This window comes from Electrophorus electricus, chromosome 24 (assembly GCF_041902795.1).
Source record: "Electrophorus electricus isolate QZ-2024a chromosome 24, ASM4190279v1, whole genome shotgun sequence".
Taxonomy (NCBI): domain Eukaryota; kingdom Metazoa; phylum Chordata; class Actinopteri; order Gymnotiformes; family Gymnotidae; genus Electrophorus; species Electrophorus electricus.
The window spans coordinates 1,346,854-1,364,755 of NC_137520.1; the positions used below are offsets into that span (position 1 = coordinate 1,346,854).

Genomic DNA, 17,902 nt, shown 5'->3' on the forward strand with positions numbered 1-17,902 from the left:
TGACCTCAGCGCACGTGACGATTTGTTTTTTTTGATCTGGCGCGTGTAGCGGCGTGTTCACGTGAGGGACTGACGCGCGCCTGGAGAGGCTCCTCAGCTAGGAGCTGATGCGCGCGAGGATGTTACCTGTACACCAACGCATGAGCGCCAGGCAGGCGCACGCTCTGCTGTCTCAGGTGAGACGGCGACTTCGGGCTGTAGTCACCACGAGCAGGTGCTCCGGGGTGCCCCGCTGGTCAGGACTCGACACAACGTCCACTTTCTGCGGTTCGCCGCCTGTACACGGCCTGTCGTCTAGAAATAACGGGTTGGTTGTTGTTTTTTTTAAAGAAATGAACGGATCATCGATTACGCAAGCGATCGTGGAGGGCCCCGGTGGCGGCGGTACCGTGCCCCGGTACCAACGACCGCACGGTGAGTGACGTTGGCGCATAACGTAAAAGGAGCAGTGACCTACAGTGAGTAGCCCGTTATTTATAGGCGCACTATAGCTCGCGTTTCTAAGAAGTCGCTGTCACAGTTTTCCCGGTATCCGGGCAGCTCGGGGGCCGTTTGCGTTCAGTTAAACGGAGGTCGTTCCCGCTGCGCGCGAAAGGCTTGCAAATACCGGCCGACGGTCCTGACGTAACGGCACGTGCGGAGCCGGTGTGCGCTGCTATGGTCTGGGCGTCTGTCTGCGTGCACGTGTATGCACAGCTCGCTATATGTGTAACGTTAAAGGATTAGCCCGCGCGCACACCCATGTTAATACTCACATGTTTGTCCGATACTTCAGGTTATTCCTTTCGCAACGACGATTTGTTAACAGCCATGGACCGTGCAAAATGGCCCACAGCTGAAGTGTCCACGGTATCGGATGTCCTTGTGGGGGAGAAGCCGAGGGAGGGGGCGCGAGCTCGGGACCCCTGTGGGCAGACCGTTACACGCAGCGCGCGGCGAAGCAGGGCTTAGTGTCAGCTGCTCCTGCACGTTGTTGCACTTGGAAATGGAAGCCAGGAGAGCACAGATTCGAAAACGCGTGCGCTGCGAGAGCACAGGTGAGGTGAATCTTCCCACGCGCCGTGCATTTGTCTTTTAAAAAAAATTTTTTAGGCTTGGGATTGTCTTTCTGCATCAGTGGATTGGGTCAGTGCTGGGTCAGGGTAAATGGTAGGCTAGGTAGCTCGCTCGGACTGTCAGCTTTGGTAACCCCGTCCGCCTGTACCGCGGTGATCCTGTCAGAGGTACACAGTGCGCACCTCGGTCAGGTATTTGAATGGCTGTCTTTAAGTCGAACTAGTCCATCCGCTAATCCAGGAATAACCAGCTGAACAGGATCCACGTCCTGTTCCCCGAGAACCCCAAGAACAGAGGGAAGCCGTGAGAAACTGCCTGGACCGTTTAAAAAGGCTCAGCACTGCAGCTGCGACCAGAGTTTCTAGAGCCAGATGATCTTCAATAGGATGGTTTAAGTCCATAATTCTGGGAGAGGTGTGTGAAATGTTACTAAAAGTGAGTGGTTCCAGTGCTGGATTAACTCGGGAGCTGGTGTCTGGAGGGAAGGAAGTTCCTGACTTAGATAGCCACTCGACCGCATAGGTGCTAAAACCACCAGTACACTGTGCATGGTGCTATTTTCTCAACATAGGTGTTGTCTTACAGAGTAGTCCAGGCTGTCTGGCACACTTGGGATGGGGAACAGTTTTTGGCTGAGCTCCACCTTCAGGTGATTCTTCAGTATATCATGTTCCTTACAGCTGGGGTTGAAAGTTAGGGTTTAAAAAGAGTGTTACGACCTCCAGAGGTTAGTGTTGCTGTTGTGCTGTAGAATAGAAGACAGCTCTTAGGTATCATCTCTCTCTCTCTCTCAAAAGACTGCCTAAATGATTGCATCGATCAGTGAGCGAATGACTGCATAAATCTATATTAGGGAAAGCATAAATGTTTTGATTAGGTTTGAGGTTATTTAAAGCAATATAAGCACTGATACATTAACACTGACGCATAATACATTAGCACTAATACAGGCTTACTTAATTAAGCTTTCTGTCTGCACCTGGACTGGTGGATGCTAACTTGTAGCCAGAGAGTTATATAAACAGCGTGACCATGGACATCATTTACTACTACTACTACTACTCAGCTCTGTCAAAATTCTCAGATCCCAGGTACAGCTTCCTGCTGGCTCTAGTGTCTGTGGTGAACTTGTGTTGTTAGTGAAGTGTCTGGGGTGGAGTTGCGCCTGTGGGGTTTTAGCTCTGTGAGTGGAGGAAGGTAACCCAGGTCAGTCGTCTGAAAGGGGAGGTTCTCCCCTCGGTACTCGACAGCTCCTGATTGGTGGTGCGTTTTAAGACCGTCCATGCACTTTGACTCTAGGCAGATTCGCACCACCATGTAGTCACACATCCAGTCAAGCAGGCTGCTGCTTTCTGTCACTGTGACAGCTTTGTAACGTCGTGGAAATGGCTCAACTGTCGAGCGGGCTTACCCAGAATCCCCTGGAAAAGATCTGGGTTCCATGGATGAGCAGTAAACTGAAAAGGAGAAGAGGGTGTAAGTGTGTCTCGATTTCTTTTTTTATCCCTCTCTTCCTCCTTCGCTTTTCCTCTCTATCCTTGCAGGACATCGGTGTAACTGAGCAGTTAGGTTTAAGGCTGACGTGCTTCAATAGCAAAGATCCTGATCATATTTTTGTTAGAGGCTGGAAAGAAAAATATTTTCCTGTTGTGAGTTTCGAGAGTTCTGGTGAAGAGAGGAACATGCGTTGACACGCGGTGTGCTTTAGACCGTGACTTCAGGGCCATTAACCTCGGTGGAAGCAAACACTGCCGACTCTCTCTTATACACACACACACACACACACACACTTACTTGAACACTTTGTGTACATAAAGCTGATGTAGCACTCTTCAGGTTGGAGTGCTACGTTACCATGGAGATTTTGCTCAATTGGAGTGAGTCTTGTCACTCTGCAGGGATCTCTAAGAGGGCGGTGTTAGCCTGATCAGATCAGTTCTTATCAAGTTTGGCTCTTGGTCCTCGTACATCTCAGGAACATCTCCCTGCTGTACACAATGAGCTGTCACTTTGTCACGTCCACCTGCTTTACAACTGGACCCAAGAGGCTTCTATACATTGTACAATAAATTGTAAGTTGTAATTCATTACTGCTGGGTTCACTATTGAACTCTAAATTCAGTTGATCTACTGGACCCTGTCCTGGACTCTGTCTCCTGTGTACATTGTGTCATCCTTTGTTGGTGACTGAGTGACTTAGTTTTGATTAATCAGGTTGAGTGTGTGTGTGCGCGTGTGCGTGCGTGTGCGTGTGTGTGCGTGTGTGTGTGTGTGTGTGTGTGTGTGTGTGTGAGAGTTGCCCAGTATGGTCCTCCCATTTCAATACCCGAGGGTGTTTTCGGATCACTAGGACTGTACACCTGGTTCCTTTGAAGCTGATTTGAGATTAAACTTAATAAATCAATTTGACTTGAAAGTAGAACTTCAGAAGCACTTTGCTTGCGGAGTTGATGAAGGATGTCAGTCCGAAATCTTTCTTAGGTAACCTTCTACTATACTAAAATGATTTCTGACTGTAATATTTATATATAAATGTATTATTTGCACTTACCACCCATATTACTTCAAACATATATTTATTAGAAACACTGAGGAGTCTTTACTCCATCTATTTGCATGCACAGTTTGTATTCGTCATCCTCCAACTCCTTAGTTTTAGTCTTCATTTTTGCTGCTGTTGTATATTTTTACCTGTCAGTCAGTATGCTGTCATCCCAACACAGTCATGCATGTACACACCCCAGTTACATCACAGTGTGATGAATTATTCATGGCAACAGATAGAATACAGTCTCATGCTTCTGTGTCAAAGCACTGGGACTGTCGTATCTGTGCTGGTACACCGGTGTCCAGGAGGCTGGGTTTCTCCCCGGGCTGCGGTGCAACGTGTCAGTGCGCGTGTGCCTCTTCTATTCCAGCCTCCGTGCCGCAGTTCACAAACTCCCCCACGATGATCGTGTTGGTGGGGCTCCCAGCCAGAGGAAAGACGTACATCTCCAAAAAGCTCACCCGTTACCTCAACTGGATCGGAGTCCCCACTAAAGGTAAATGCCTCCTCAGAGTTTACCAGAGATTTTTCAGCTGTGTAAGATGTTTATTTCATTCTAATTGTGACGGTGCTCGATGAACTTACAAAACCGTTGGTTCAGTCAAAAGTCTGAATGCAATGGAAAAGTTGTTTATTAAGATGCTCGTTATCTTTTTTCACTTTAACAGTGTTCAACGTCGGTCAGTACCGCAGGGAAGCTGTTCGATCGTACTCGAATTTTGAGTTCTTTCGTCCAGACAACGAAGAAGCCATGAAAATTCGCAAGTAATTGACATACTGTCGTCTGTACAGCTGATACAGTCCTCTATTGATTTAAATAAAGTAATTATTTTTGCTAAGATAACTGCTATTAAACTGAGATCTACAGCTATAAAAATATTTAAGCAATGTTTAAACCTCATTAAGTATTTTCATTACTCATTAGTCTAGAGGATCAACTGTTTCAGATGTGTGAAAGTAACGTGCACGTGCTCTTAACTAAAAGTCCTGTAAGAAATCTTCATCCTTCAGGTCAGAACTGGGTCTTTGGCATAATGCACTATAATAGCCCTTTAAACCCCCTGAGGACTGTGTGGCACCCCCGGGGTCTAACGTATCCAGTATGGTCTGTCTTCCTGTCTGTCTTCCTGTCTGTCTTCCTGTTCGTCTTCCTGTTCAGAGCTTGTGCTCTTTCCGCGCTGAAGGATGTGTCTGCCTACTTCACTCAAGATCATGGGCAAGTCGCAGTAAGTGTACAGACATCTTTAACTAACCACCTAATCAGTAATATTGATCCTTTTAACTACACCTCCTAATCAGTAATATTGATCCTTTAACAATACTGGGCTCTTAGCAGCACCATCTCTTGAATGTCCACCCTTCAGTCGTATGCTGTTTGTGCATAATCGTTTGTAAGAGATTTCTACTGATGTTCTGAAGGTCTTAAAGAAAACCACTAGTAGTTATCATATTGTTCATATTTACCCTTAATGACCCTGATGAACTTGTAAACTCACAGTAGTTTGAGTTTATGTTCTGCTGATAGACGTCCTGCTGTGTTTATATTGGAGAACAGACATTCTCTACCATAACCAAGAAATCTACACTGTCTCAGAAATGATACTTTATCAGCAGTAATCAGTCCTGTTATGCCTGCTTTCCAAACTCGTGGTGTCTTATGCCATTTTCTTCAAAGTGCCACAATATCACAGCATCTTTTCTGCACTCAGGTGTTCGACGCCACAAACACAACCCGAGAGCGGAGAGAGGTCATCCTGTCTTTTGCTAAAGAGTACGGGTACAAAGTGAGTTAAAGTAGATGGTCTCCGCGCTGACCCTACTGACCTAAAGTCTGGAAGCACCACTCCCTTCAGAAGAACAAACGTCATGATTTTAAGAGAAGACTGTAATACATTTATTAACAGAGCAAAATGGTTCCAGTAATTTAGTCATTTGTTTGAGCGTAAATGTCTGATTCCTTAAGACCTCTGGAGGCTTTAGGAACAGGCGGGCGTGGTGGAGTCTCAGGAGCGTCATTGCTGGTGTGGCATTCCAGTTTTTAAGACTCCTAACCAAACAGACGAGCAGTCCACAGGCGCACGTCTGGTGAGGGACACTGGGAACTATTTGACCCCTACTGACCCAGCGCTGATCTTTCCCGTCTAAATACTTCCCGTGACATGTTGGTTTTGTCATTCCCGGTTTGGAGAGATGGCACTTGCTTGCTGTCCGTTGGTCAGTCGTGCACATGTGTGAGCGTAGTTTATGAGCTGAGATGGAGGGTGTTCTGTTCACTCGCTCAGTAAACTCCACACCTTCGTGTTTAAGGAAACCGGCTCTTCTTCTCTCAGGTGTTTTTTGTGGAGTCTATTTGTGACGATCCTGAGATCATTGCTGAAAATATCAAGGTAAGGAAAACAACCCCTTTCTTATATTTACAACGTTTATCTGACACTTTTATGCAAAGCAACCGGCAATTATGTCTGAACACAACTTGAGTAATTGAGGGTTAAGAGTTTTGTTCAGGGGCCCCAACAGTGGCAATCTGGCAATAGTGGGACTTGAACCAGCAACCTTCTGATTACTAGTCAGGTACCTTCACCACTGAGCTATTAGAGCAAACTGTATGTGTGTATGTGTGTAGAAGAATGTGTGTAGTCGACCCAGCAAGAGCTGATGAGTCTACAGGGTTTCCTTCCAGCCAAGTAGGGGCACCACCTCACACCTGTACGACGGACTACACTAGTGGGCAGGTGTGCACCTGTTGGGTTGTAACGAACACAGAAACACAGAATTTTCTAAAGATGAGTTTTGCTTCAGGAATCAAGCAACTGAGCTTTAAACAGAAAATGTCTATTTAATTGCAAAGTAAAAATGTGTACATTTAAATTGTGGTGATGGTGAGTGTGTGTGTGTGTGTGTGAGTGAGTGAAAATAATTGTCCGAATTTGAAACCTGCCCTTGTTGATGTCGCCTACAACCTAGCACATGGCTTGTGTTTCTGTTTTGGTCATGTTTGTATCACGTTTATTGTACTGACTGTTAGCCACGCCTGTCCCACGTGGTGTGCATCTGCCTGTGCCTTATGATGTATGTGGGCATTATTTAAGCCCTTTGTGTTTGTCTGACCGCGTCTGTCATTAACGGCACATTAGCTTTCGTCAGTTATCATTAGTGCACTGTTTTGTTGGAGTTGGAGACTCGTTTTCTTTCCTGTGGCAGTTTCCTGTTCCTGCTGTAAGGCCCTTTTATCCTCTGTTCATCTGTCTCTCTGGAGTTTGTTGTACTTAATTGGTCTCGTGGCAATAAAATGACTTCCTGTTCCTTTGATTTTTGAAAAGCTCTGGTCCGAGGTCTTCTCTCACGTAGGCTGCAGACCATGCGTTTGGCGAGAGTGGAGCGTTCTTTCCATAGTGCAGGAAGTGGGAGTGTGGGATGTCAAACGGGGACGGAATGGCACTGCGTTCTGCTGGAGTGCGCCCCCTTTCAAAGAAGAGAGCGAGAGAAAGTCAAGAAGCCCAAGAGACGCCGCGGAGGAGGGGTCGAGGTCTCAAACCGCTGGAAAAGGGGGGGAAAGGGTGAAGTTCCCTTTCGGGGATTCCCAGGAACGTTCCCAGGACCGTTTCCCAAAATGCCACGAAATGGCGTCAGTTTTGGAAACTGACCATTCATAGCGACTTAGGCGCCCAAACTGGACGTGCCGAGTTTGTGTTGAGTCACAGAAATGCCCAGGACGTTAGTGTCAACACTAGACGCTTGTGTTTTGCCTGCGGTCCCCCTTGGTCCATCGTTGTTTGAGCTGTTTGGTGTTTTTTTGGAGCCTCCAGCTCAGCTGACCCTGTTTACACTGTCCCCCCCACAGCAGGTGAAACTCAGCAGCCCCGACTACGTTAACTGCGACAAAGACGAGGCAGTGGCCGACTTCCTGAAGAGGATCGAGTGTTACAAGGTCACCTATGTGCCCCTGGACGATGACTGTGACCGGTGAGATTCAACACTCCAGCTGGGACTTTACACAGCAAACATCTTCAGGGTTTACACCTCCACACAAGGAGAATTCTGTATCACCATGTCTCAAGTACTCCATTTGGCCCATGTTCACCTGTTGGAAAAAACATTTTAAGTCTGTAAATGACGTGTTTATGTAAACAATATAAGTGTCGTTGTATTGCTAAGTTCTGGGCTCTGGTATTTGAGTACCAGCCACTGTGTTGCCTTTACTTCGTTCCTTCTCAATGGTTTAAACACAATGTTTTTAAGAATTGATACTTTTCTCCACAGTACCCACTGTGTATTTTTACAGGTATGTTCCATCTAAACACTCCCTGGCACTCATGGATGTCCCCGTCTGTCTCTCGGCCTGTCTCTTTGTCTCCGTCTCTCCTTCAGAAACCTGTCCTACATCAAGATCTTTAATGTGGGAAGCAGGTACTTGGTGAACCGCGTGCAGGACCACATTCAGAGCAGGATTGTGTACTACCTGATGAACATCCACGTCACACCGCGCACCATCTACCTGTGTCGCCACGGCGAGAGTGACCTGAACCTTCTCGGCCGGATCGGGGGGGACTCGGGCCTCTCGTCTCGTGGAAACAAGGTTGCTGTGATGCTGGTGCTATGCTTTAGGGCCCAGTGCTAAAGTTCTAATATAAACCCCAGCATTCAGTATTATAAAGCCCGGTGCTTATAGTTTTAATATATACCCCAGTATTCAGTATTATAGAGCCCAGTGCTTATAGTTCTAATATATACCCCAGTATTCAGTATTATAGAGGCATTATTCTCAGTCGTAAGTAAGATATGAGAAGCAGAGAGATGCATTCTACTCTTGAGTGTGGCCCGCATGTCTTTTAAAACTCTTGAACCAAGATAAATCATAAAATCATCTAATAACAAGAGTGGAAAGTGGTTCTGGTTTGTTGTAATGGAAACTAAAGCACCATTATCAGTTCTGCACTGGGTTACCAAGGCCGGGTTCACACACTGTGTCTGGTGTTTACTCTGCACGTGCTTTCACATCTGTGGTGGTGTGTGAGCAGGGTGTGTGTGTCTTTTCCACCCCCAGTTTGCTGCTGCTCTGGGGAAGTACATTAGGAGCCAGTGTATTCCGGACCTGAAGATCTGGACCAGTCACATGAAGAGGACCATCCAGACCGCTGAGGCAGTCGGAGTTCCCTACGAGCAATGGAAGGCACTTAACGAAATCGATGCGGTAAGTCGTCACGGACACGCCACATACTACAACAACAGGTACTTGGCCCAAATACCAAATTATTGTGTGTGTGTGTTTTCTCTTTTCCTCTTCCTGTAGGGTGTATGTGAGGAGATGACATATGAGGAGATTCAGGAACACTATCCTGAAGAGTTTGCACTTCGAGACCAAGACAAGTACCGCTACCGCTACCCAAAGGGAGAGGTGAGGTGTCAGGTGTGAGAGGTGAAAGGTGTACTAATGAAGACCTCAGCATAATCAATCAGAATTTTACCATCCATATTGTTTTATTTACTGTTCAGAGATGCATCATGTAGTAGCTTATTTTAGACTCCTGTGGCTGTAAGAACAGTAGCGCCACCTTAAGGCCATAATTTGATCATCTTAGATTCACAGCCAGTGTGTTCTGACATTTATTACACACAGTGAAATACTCTGAAGCCAATACGCTATAAAACTGTAGAAGTTAAATAAGATACGAGGAGGACCACAGCACAACAGTGAGTAGCTTTATAACACTGATCCATTGTCGAGATTTGTTTATCTAAGTGTGTCCTAATCTGTTCATGGACATGAAGAACCACAAACTATTAGCTAGCTAGCTCCTGCCATTTCATAAGAAGCCTGAATGTTTCTAGTGTTCTTTGATTGGCCGTGTCTTGTTTAATTGATGTTAATTATGCGGGAAATCGAAAGATTACAGAAATGGAAAATATGAGTTTAGACAAAATGCCTTTAGTGTACCTAAGCCTTTAACAGTTATGTAGGCTAGCATAGGTAAATAAATACATGAAAATGTAGACCATTGATTGAATGTGCACAGTGCATTGAACTAAAACCGTGTACTAAATGTGTCGTTGCACTGTCGACCTGCATGCCCCGGGTGCAGGCCTGAGGGCTGTTCTCTGTGTGCCGTCAGTCCTACGAAGACTTGGTGCACCGACTGGAACCCGTGATCATGGAGTTGGAAAGACAGGAGAACGTGCTGGTCGTGTGCCACCAGGCCGTGATGAGATGCCTGCTGGCCTACTTCCTAGACAAGAGCGCAGGTGAGTGCAGGGGAGCACAGGTCAGCCGGCCCCGAGGTCCAGAGTTCACCTAGCGGAGGCCGATTCGCTCTGCAGTCATTCCGTGTTCCTGCGCTCGTCCAGAAACGGCAGAGGTTGGGCGTTCGGAGACCTGCATTGTCCCGCGGGTACCTTAAGTTAAAGTCTTTGGTGAGCTTTCAACAGCGATGAGTTTAAATTGCCCCCCGGGAAGCAGTGTGCTCTCTGGCAGTTGGAGGTGTGTGTTCGTGGTTGATCGTGCACGGTCTCTCTCTCTCTCTCTCTCTCTCTCTCTCCTACCCCAGACGAGCTCCCATACCTGAAGTGTCCTCTGCACACTGTACTGAAACTCACACCTGTAGCCTACGGTGAGATTCTTGCATTCATTTCCTTCAAAGCAAATTACTGAACTGCTGCTTTTTGTAAACTCTCTCGCCAACTGTCCATATGCAGTTCCTAATCTCTCCTTCTCTCTCTCTTCCCTCCCTTTGATTCTCTGACTTTTCCCTTGCTTGTCTTTGTTTTGCAGGCTGTAAGGTTGAGTCCGTTTTCCTGAACGTTGAGGCTGTTAACACACACAGAGACAGGCCTGTGGTGAGTGTGAACACACACGCACAGACACACACAGAGACAGGCCTGTGGTGAGTGTGAACACACATGCACAGACACACACAGAGACAGGCCTGTGGTGAGTGTGAACACACATGCACAGACACACACAGAGACAGGCCTGTGGTGAGTGTGAACACACACGCACAGACACACACAGAGACAGGCCTGTGGTGAGTGTGAACACACACGCACAGACACACACAGAGACAGGCCTGTGGTGAGTGTGAACACACACGCACAGACACACACAGAGACAGGCCTGTGGTGAGTGTGAACACACACGCACAGACACACACAGAGACAGGCCTGTGGTGAGTGTGAACACACACGCACAGACACACACAGAGACAGGCCTGTGGTGAGTGTGAACACACACGCACAGACACACACAGAGACAGGCCTGTGGTGAGTGTGAACACACACGCACAGACACACACAGAGACAGGCCTGTGGTGAGTGTGAACACACACGCACAGACACACACAGAGACAGGCCTGTGGTGAGTGTGAACACACACGCACAGACACACACAGAGACAGGCCTGTTTTGGGAAGTCCAGTGTTCTGGAGCGCTGCTACCTCCACCACACTATAATTCGGCTCCTTATGTGACTCCTGTTATTACTCCTCATTTATGTGAAATGTGGTCATTTCAAGTTGACACCATTTTACTTTGTAGCCCAAGTATCATGGAAGCAGTTATGGAACAGTATGCATGATGAGTTCATGACGTTTGTGCTGCTCGGTGTTGATGAGGTTGTGACCCTGCATGTAAATGGAGTTTAGTAGTGATTGCTGCAGTTTTAGTAGTAATGTAATATTTATTACAGTGTTTGCTGATGTTTTAGTAGTGATGTAGTATTTATTACAGTGTTTGCTGTAGTGGTGTAATATTAGATTTTGCTGAAGTGTTGGTAGTGAGGTAGTATTTATTACAGTGTTTGCTGCAGTGTTAGTAATGATGTAGTATTTAATAGTGTTTGCTGCAGTATTGCTAGTTATGTGGTATTTATATTGCTGCAGTGCTACAGTGTTAGTAGTGATGTAGTTTTTAATAGTGTTTGCTGCAGTATTGCTAGTGATGTGGTATTTAATACATTGCTGCAGTGCTACAGTGTTAGTAGTGATGTATTTAATAGTGTTTGCTGCAGTATTGCTAGTGATGTGGTATTTAATACATTGCTGCAGTGCTACAGTGTTAGTAGTGATGTAGTATTTATTACAGTCTTTGCTGCAGTATTGTGTCCCTGGTTTGTTTTGTAATTTGACACTCAGCCCATCACTGAATTAATACCTACAGCTAGACACAAACGAACACTGATAATTCAGCAATGCAGGGAGGTAATTCTGCAGTGCAGAACCTAATTACTTAATTCAGATTTTGCTCTGTGTGCGCGCGCGCGTGTGTGTGTGTACAGTGGCATGCAAAAGTTCGGGCACCCCTGGTCAAAATACATATTACTGTGAACAGTTAAGCAAGTTGAAGATGAAATGATCTCCAAAAGGCATAAAGCTGAAACACACTTTTTTCAACATTTTAAGCAATATCCGTGTATTATTTTGGTTTTGTGCAATTTTGCAGTAAGAAAAGGAAGGAGTACCTTGTAAAAGTATGGGAACCCTAGGAGAGTTGAACACCCAGATAACTTTGCCTGAGGTCTCAGACCTTAATTAGCCTGTTAGGGCTATGGCTTGTTCACAATCATTGTTAGGAAAGCCCAGGTGATGCAAATTTCAAAGCTTTATAATCGCCCAGACTCCTCTAACCTTGTCCCAAAAACCAGCAGCCATGGGTTCTTCTAAGCAGCTGCATAGCACTCTGAAAATGAAAATAGTTGAAGCCCACAAAGCAGGAGAAGGCTATAAGAAGATAGCCTTGCGTTTTCAGGCTGCCATTTCCTCAGTTCGAAATGTAACTAAGAAATGGTAGTTAACAGGAACAGTAGAGGTCAAGATAAGGTCGTGAAGACCAAGAAACATTTGAGACAACTGGTCGTAGGATAGCTAGAAAGGCAAATCAGAACCCCCGCTTGACTGCATAAGACCTTCAGGAAGATTTAGCAGACTCTGGAGTTGTGGTACATTGTTCTGCTGTTTAGCAACACCTGCACAAATATGGCCTTCATGGAAGAGGCATCAGAATAAAACCTGTCCTGCATCCTCGCCACAAAATTCAGCGTCAGAAGTTTGCAAAAGAACATCTAAAGAAACCTGATGCATTTTGGAAACAAGTCCTGTGGACCGATGAGGTTAAAATAGAACTATTTGGCTGCAATGAGCAAATGTATGTTTGGAGAAAAAAGGGCACAGAATTTCATGATAAGAACACCTCTCCAACCATTAAGCATGGGGGGGGGATCAGTCATGCTTTGGGGTTGTGTTGCAGCCAACGGCACGGGGAACATTTCACAGGTAGAGGGAAGAACAAATTCAATGAAGTCTGTTCACAGTAACATATATTCTGACCAGGGGTGCCCAGACTTGTGGGTGTGGGTGTGGGTGGAGTTCGGCGGGACACCTATATGGTTTAGTGTGTGTGTGTGACTGACTGTGGAACTTGAGTAGAGAGTCATAAATAAACTGGATACCCATCAGTCTCACAACTGACCACACACAGAGCTTCTCACTGGTGCCACAGAGCTTCTCACTGGTGACACCTTTAGCCATCGACAGGCAGCACATGAACCATGTTCCCTGATGAACAGATGGCCACTGTGGCGTTTACACAAAAAGAAAGATTTTGTTTTAACTAAAGAAAATGTCCAGTCTGTCTTAAAATGTAAGTTAATTGAACTTCAAAGATTGTTATTATTCTGCTATCTTACTATTGGACATTCATTTAAAAAAAATTGAAGGCAGCCTGAACACTTTTTTTCCAATTTAAAACAAATGATTAATTCCAGTGAATGCTAAAATAAATGTTTTCAGTTTCTGAACCATGGCATATTGATCAAACCTAAAGTGACTGGTGCGTTTGTTCAGACTTCAAACATCCACCAGAGTAAAGGAACTCAGCCGCGACACGGCCGCGCGCAGCCTATGGCCAGCCCTGCCCCCAACAAGGTCCCCTGCTTACCTGAGCTGGGCTTGAACAAGCTTAGTTTACAGGTACCATGGCCATTCGGTTGGATGTTACTACCTGACAGCACTCACCTGGGGACATTTACACAAATTAGCAATCTCTTATCCAAAATCTCTCATTTCTAGTACAAGTAGCTAATTTGTGACTTTCCCACACTCACAACCACACAACAAACATTTAAGGATGATCATTTACTCTTAGATAAATTAGATATTTTTCTCGACTGAGATGTCAGTTCCTCAGAATAAACACCTTCTGAAATGGAAGTAAATGTTTTTTTTTTTTTGTTTAAATCTTTCTGTTTAAAAATGGCTGGCTATAATCTTAGTTTTGTATTCATTTATTTTGGACCAAGGCAGACATACCTGACCAATACCTGCGTAAAATACCCACAACGACAGACAAAGACGTGCCTCGTCCAGCACCTACGACAGGAATGTGGGGACTTCCAGGGTTAGTCTGGACTTGTCCAGCATGTGTACAGGACCTCTAGTGGAGAAAATAGACATTACATAACTGGTTAAGACGCCACACATGGATCCTGGTTTTTACGTTGTAGGGTTTATCTGTTCTCTGGAAGTTTCAAGCAACTCGGCTCTGCCTTAATAGTGTAGGAAAACGCAGCATTTCACAACTGACGGATTATTTTACTAGTTTATTTATGATGTTTTGTTGATTGGCAGACTGACATTCCTGATATTTTAGCAGCGCTTGGATCTTCTAATTGCTATTCGCGGTTGCATTTACTAATAAAATGTCATTAGAAAATGTTAGGGTTGATTTTTTTTGTTATTGAAATATCACTGAGACTTGTGAAATTTGTTGCACGTGTTGGGTATGATTTGAATGATTTCCGACTATTTCCGTTCCATTTCAGAAGCAGAAAGGCGCCTGATTACGGACCTCACTTATACGTTCATGCACGTTGTGTTTCGTGACAATTATGGGGTTTTTTGTATGTATGCACCAAACGTTTGTCATGCCAGGTCATGTCTGTAACTCATGCAGAGAGATGCCTGTAATGTGGTCATCTGGCAGAGACTGTTTGGTTACTTTAATCTGTAAATTTATGTGGAAAGAAACTGTACTTTTATGGAAATGCAAGTGTTTCAGAAAGATGGAGTAGAGTATTATTGGAAAATTTATTTTTCTGAATATCTTCTGATGTTCCAGAATGTCAGTGTGGACAGAGACCCCATGGACGCCCTCCTAACGGTTCCGGATCACAGCTAGGCCGCCCTCCTAACGGTTCCGGATCACATCTAGAACGCCCTCCTAACGGTTCCGGATCACATCTAGAACGCCCACCTAACGGTTCTGGATCACATCTAGAACGCCCTCCTAGCGGTTCTGGATCACATCTAGAACGCCCTCCTAGCAGTTCCGGATCACACCTAGAACGCCCTCCTAGCGGTTCAGGAACGCATCTAGAAAACAAGTCCATAAAGTAAAGACTAAAGTTTCATCCTAACAATCGCCACACAGATGTTGAATGTTGCCTCTGGATTCCCTGGAACAGATTGGATGTTGGTTTGAATTACAGATTCATGATGTAAACCCTTCACAAGTTCTGGAAGGTGGCAGGTGTTAGTGAAATGGGACAGTGATCTGAATGTTTCATTATGCTACATCTCAAGACAAGAACATACACCTGGATGGTAGATGAATTTTGAACCAGATGTAGAGAAGTTGAAACTGCTAGGAGTCATCTTTGGGGAAAGTTCTTTTTTTAGTGAGAAGCTGAGACAACCGTCCAGCGAGCTGTAGAGACAGACTGTGTGTATTTCTACTGGCTGATTGCCGACAGTCTCCACCTCCTGTCCTGGTCGTGTCCTTGAGCTGGTGCTTCCACCGAGACCTTGTGATGGCCTGGGTTAGGCTTAACCCTAACCTCACATGCTGAACCTCAGCTCAAATACAGCATCACTGCACAAGACTAATATACGTTTTTAAGGATACATTTTCTGTTTATTCAAACAGCATTTGTGCAATTGTTTTAACTTGAAGTCTGATAAAAGATTTCACTCAGGTTCAGAGAGCTTCATGTGGGCTGAATTATTATTGCATGAAGTAGGTGAGAGGTTTACATGGGTACTAGGAATGATTTCATTTAATGTTTTTGTGTAAGGTAACAAAATTATACATTATAATCAATGAATTAGCATTTATCTACTGTGTCGAGCCATACACGCACATGTCTCTTGTGAACATGACATGTCTCGTAAACTTTGTGAATGTACTTCTGAAGTAGAATTAAAGGAGTTTTCAGGATTCTCTCACAACTGGAACATTGCAGTCTCTGTATCAGCCTGTCTGAGGTTTGTTTCTGTTATAATGTAGGACGGTTTGAAAATGTTTTCTACACGAAGCTGTTCTCTACATCACTATTGTAACATCGAAACAAGACAGACCTTTGTTTCTCAGACAACCGTTGGGAGTTATTGGGAGGTGTGTGTTTTTTTCATATACATATATCTGTCCTTGGCGTGTTACTGTGGAATGCAGTAGTGCACTGTGAATGTGGAATAACTCATGGGGCTCAGTGACCAGAGGACGATGCATCTCTCTTTTTGAGTTTTTGTGTCTGGAGGTTTTTCCTTACTATAGTCAGACATGTGGACCCAGACTTGTGCTACTTTGGGACAACAGCTGTTGTAAAAAGCACTATATAAATAAACTTTGATTGAATATCTGACATTTTGACCTCATGGAGTGGTGAGGGCTAGGCATAGCTTTAACAAGCTACAGTAATCATGTCAGTGGAAGGTCTATGAAAAGAGTAAAATCTATACACCTTTTTTGATCTTTTTTTTTTTTTACCATTTTTGGTTTTTTATGTTACTATGAAGCCACAGGATATACTCCTGTTTGGTGATATCTTAAAATTGTGATCTCTAGTTTTAATGTTTAGACTGTTAATGTACTTTACTATAATCAAACATTACTGATTAGAATTACAAATTTATGGAGAAGGTCATTTTATGAATGATTACTTAGTCTGAGTAGATTCACATGTATAATTTGCAGGGCTAACATACACTGTTATTGTGAGAAATCCTGTTCAGTATTTTAAACCTGCATTTCTGCTGCTTTCTGTATAAGGCTGGAGAATTTCGACCTGATATCGCCATATTATCAAGCCATTCCCCCAAACCACCTCTAGGGGCCGCCAACGTGCCGTCTTGAGCTCAACAGCCGGACCTCGCTAACAAATCAAAAATCACTTTACAGCTTCACTGACATTGACACATAATTTTTGTTACTGTGTCAGGGGAAACATCAATTCATGCCAAAACGAGTGTGGGAGTACAGTTTTAAAAACGTTTGAAAATGGCTCCAATAAAATTGAACAGGAAAATGTGTTTTGGTTTCAAGTTGATGTTTATCCTAGTTTATAGTGGATCAGCTGTGAGCAGGCCTTCTGTATATCTCCTCATATGAAATGACAGTATAACCTGTGATGAATGACTAGGAAAGTCGTAGTGTTAAGAACAGTTTAAACGAGACGGAGTGTTCAGTGTAATAGTCGCTCTACCATTTTGAGATGATCTTTGTTTTACAGTGTTTTGGGGAAATTCAGCCCAGATGGATAATAATGTAATTACTTGCAGAATTGATTTTTGGTACCTAATAGTATTTTTCCCGTATTGCATGTGAATCTAAAACATCACCGCTAGACTCGCTGTCTCTAACCCTGTTACGTGTACAGCTAAGTGAACCATCATGGTCAGCCACCAGATCTCGCTGTTAAAGCACAAATAACGATCACTGCGTTTCATCGGGTGCACAGTGACCTGGACATGCGGATTCCGTTGAAAGCAAGAGGAACATCTTAAAAACAAAACTATTATTTGGAGTGTCTGTCCTGCACGTGTGAGACCTTGCTCACGTCTCACTGTTAACAGCCAGTCAGTAGTCACACAACATTTGCCCATTTGATTCAGTATTCTCAGGTTTGCTTATACAAAGTACATTGTGTGTGTGTGTTAATCAGAGGCAGGGATAAGGAGAAGGGATGTTTAATCTCTACTTTAATTCAAGTCCTCTCCAAACATACACAGACGCACACTACTGTTGTCTTTTGATCTGTCTAGGTGTTCGTTTGTGTGTGTGCGTATATATATGTGTGTGTGTGTGCGTATATATATGTGTGTGTGTGTGTGTGTGTGTGTGTGTGTGTGTGTGTGTGTGTGTGTGTGTGTGTTTGTATGACATCCAGTCTATTAGGTTGGCATTCAGTATTCTGAAGTTTATTCAGCGTATTAATTGTTTATTTGTTTGTTTGTTTGTTTGGTCCACTCCTTTTCCTTCCTCTCTATAAGCCGGTATGTAAGCCTGCTATAGTTCCTCATCTCCAGGTCTCTCCCC

At 44.5% G+C, this 17,902-nt stretch overlaps 1 protein-coding gene across 12 annotated transcripts; it reads left to right on the forward strand.

Annotated features, from left to right (window-relative positions):
- The first annotated feature begins 25 nt into the window (after nucleotides 1-25).
- On the forward strand, nucleotides 26-16,896 carry LOC113586892 (6-phosphofructo-2-kinase/fructose-2,6-bisphosphatase-like). 12 transcript variants are annotated; one of them, XM_035522502.2, is made up of 15 exons: nucleotides 26-176; nucleotides 331-414; nucleotides 3,975-4,100; nucleotides 4,273-4,369; nucleotides 4,764-4,830; nucleotides 5,314-5,388; nucleotides 5,935-5,991; nucleotides 7,446-7,567; nucleotides 7,973-8,180; nucleotides 8,649-8,795; nucleotides 8,895-8,999; nucleotides 9,715-9,844; nucleotides 10,147-10,209; nucleotides 10,371-10,435; nucleotides 14,708-16,896. In XM_035522502.2, exons 2-15 carry the CDS (start codon nucleotides 333-335, stop codon nucleotides 14,765-14,767), a joined length of 1,404 nt encoding a protein of 467 aa, XP_035378395.1. In that variant the 5' UTR covers nucleotides 26-176; nucleotides 331-332; the 3' UTR covers nucleotides 14,768-16,896. The 12 variants fall into 12 exon arrangements, 9 of the variants coding, with proteins under 9 accessions (XP_035378395.1, XP_081563292.1, XP_081563291.1 ...); XM_081707168.1 differs by having other exon boundaries at nucleotides 57-235; XM_035522501.2 differs by lacking the exons at nucleotides 26-176; nucleotides 331-414 and adding exons at nucleotides 500-1,037; nucleotides 2,424-2,532.
- The last annotated feature ends 1,006 nt before the right edge of the window (nucleotides 16,897-17,902 follow it).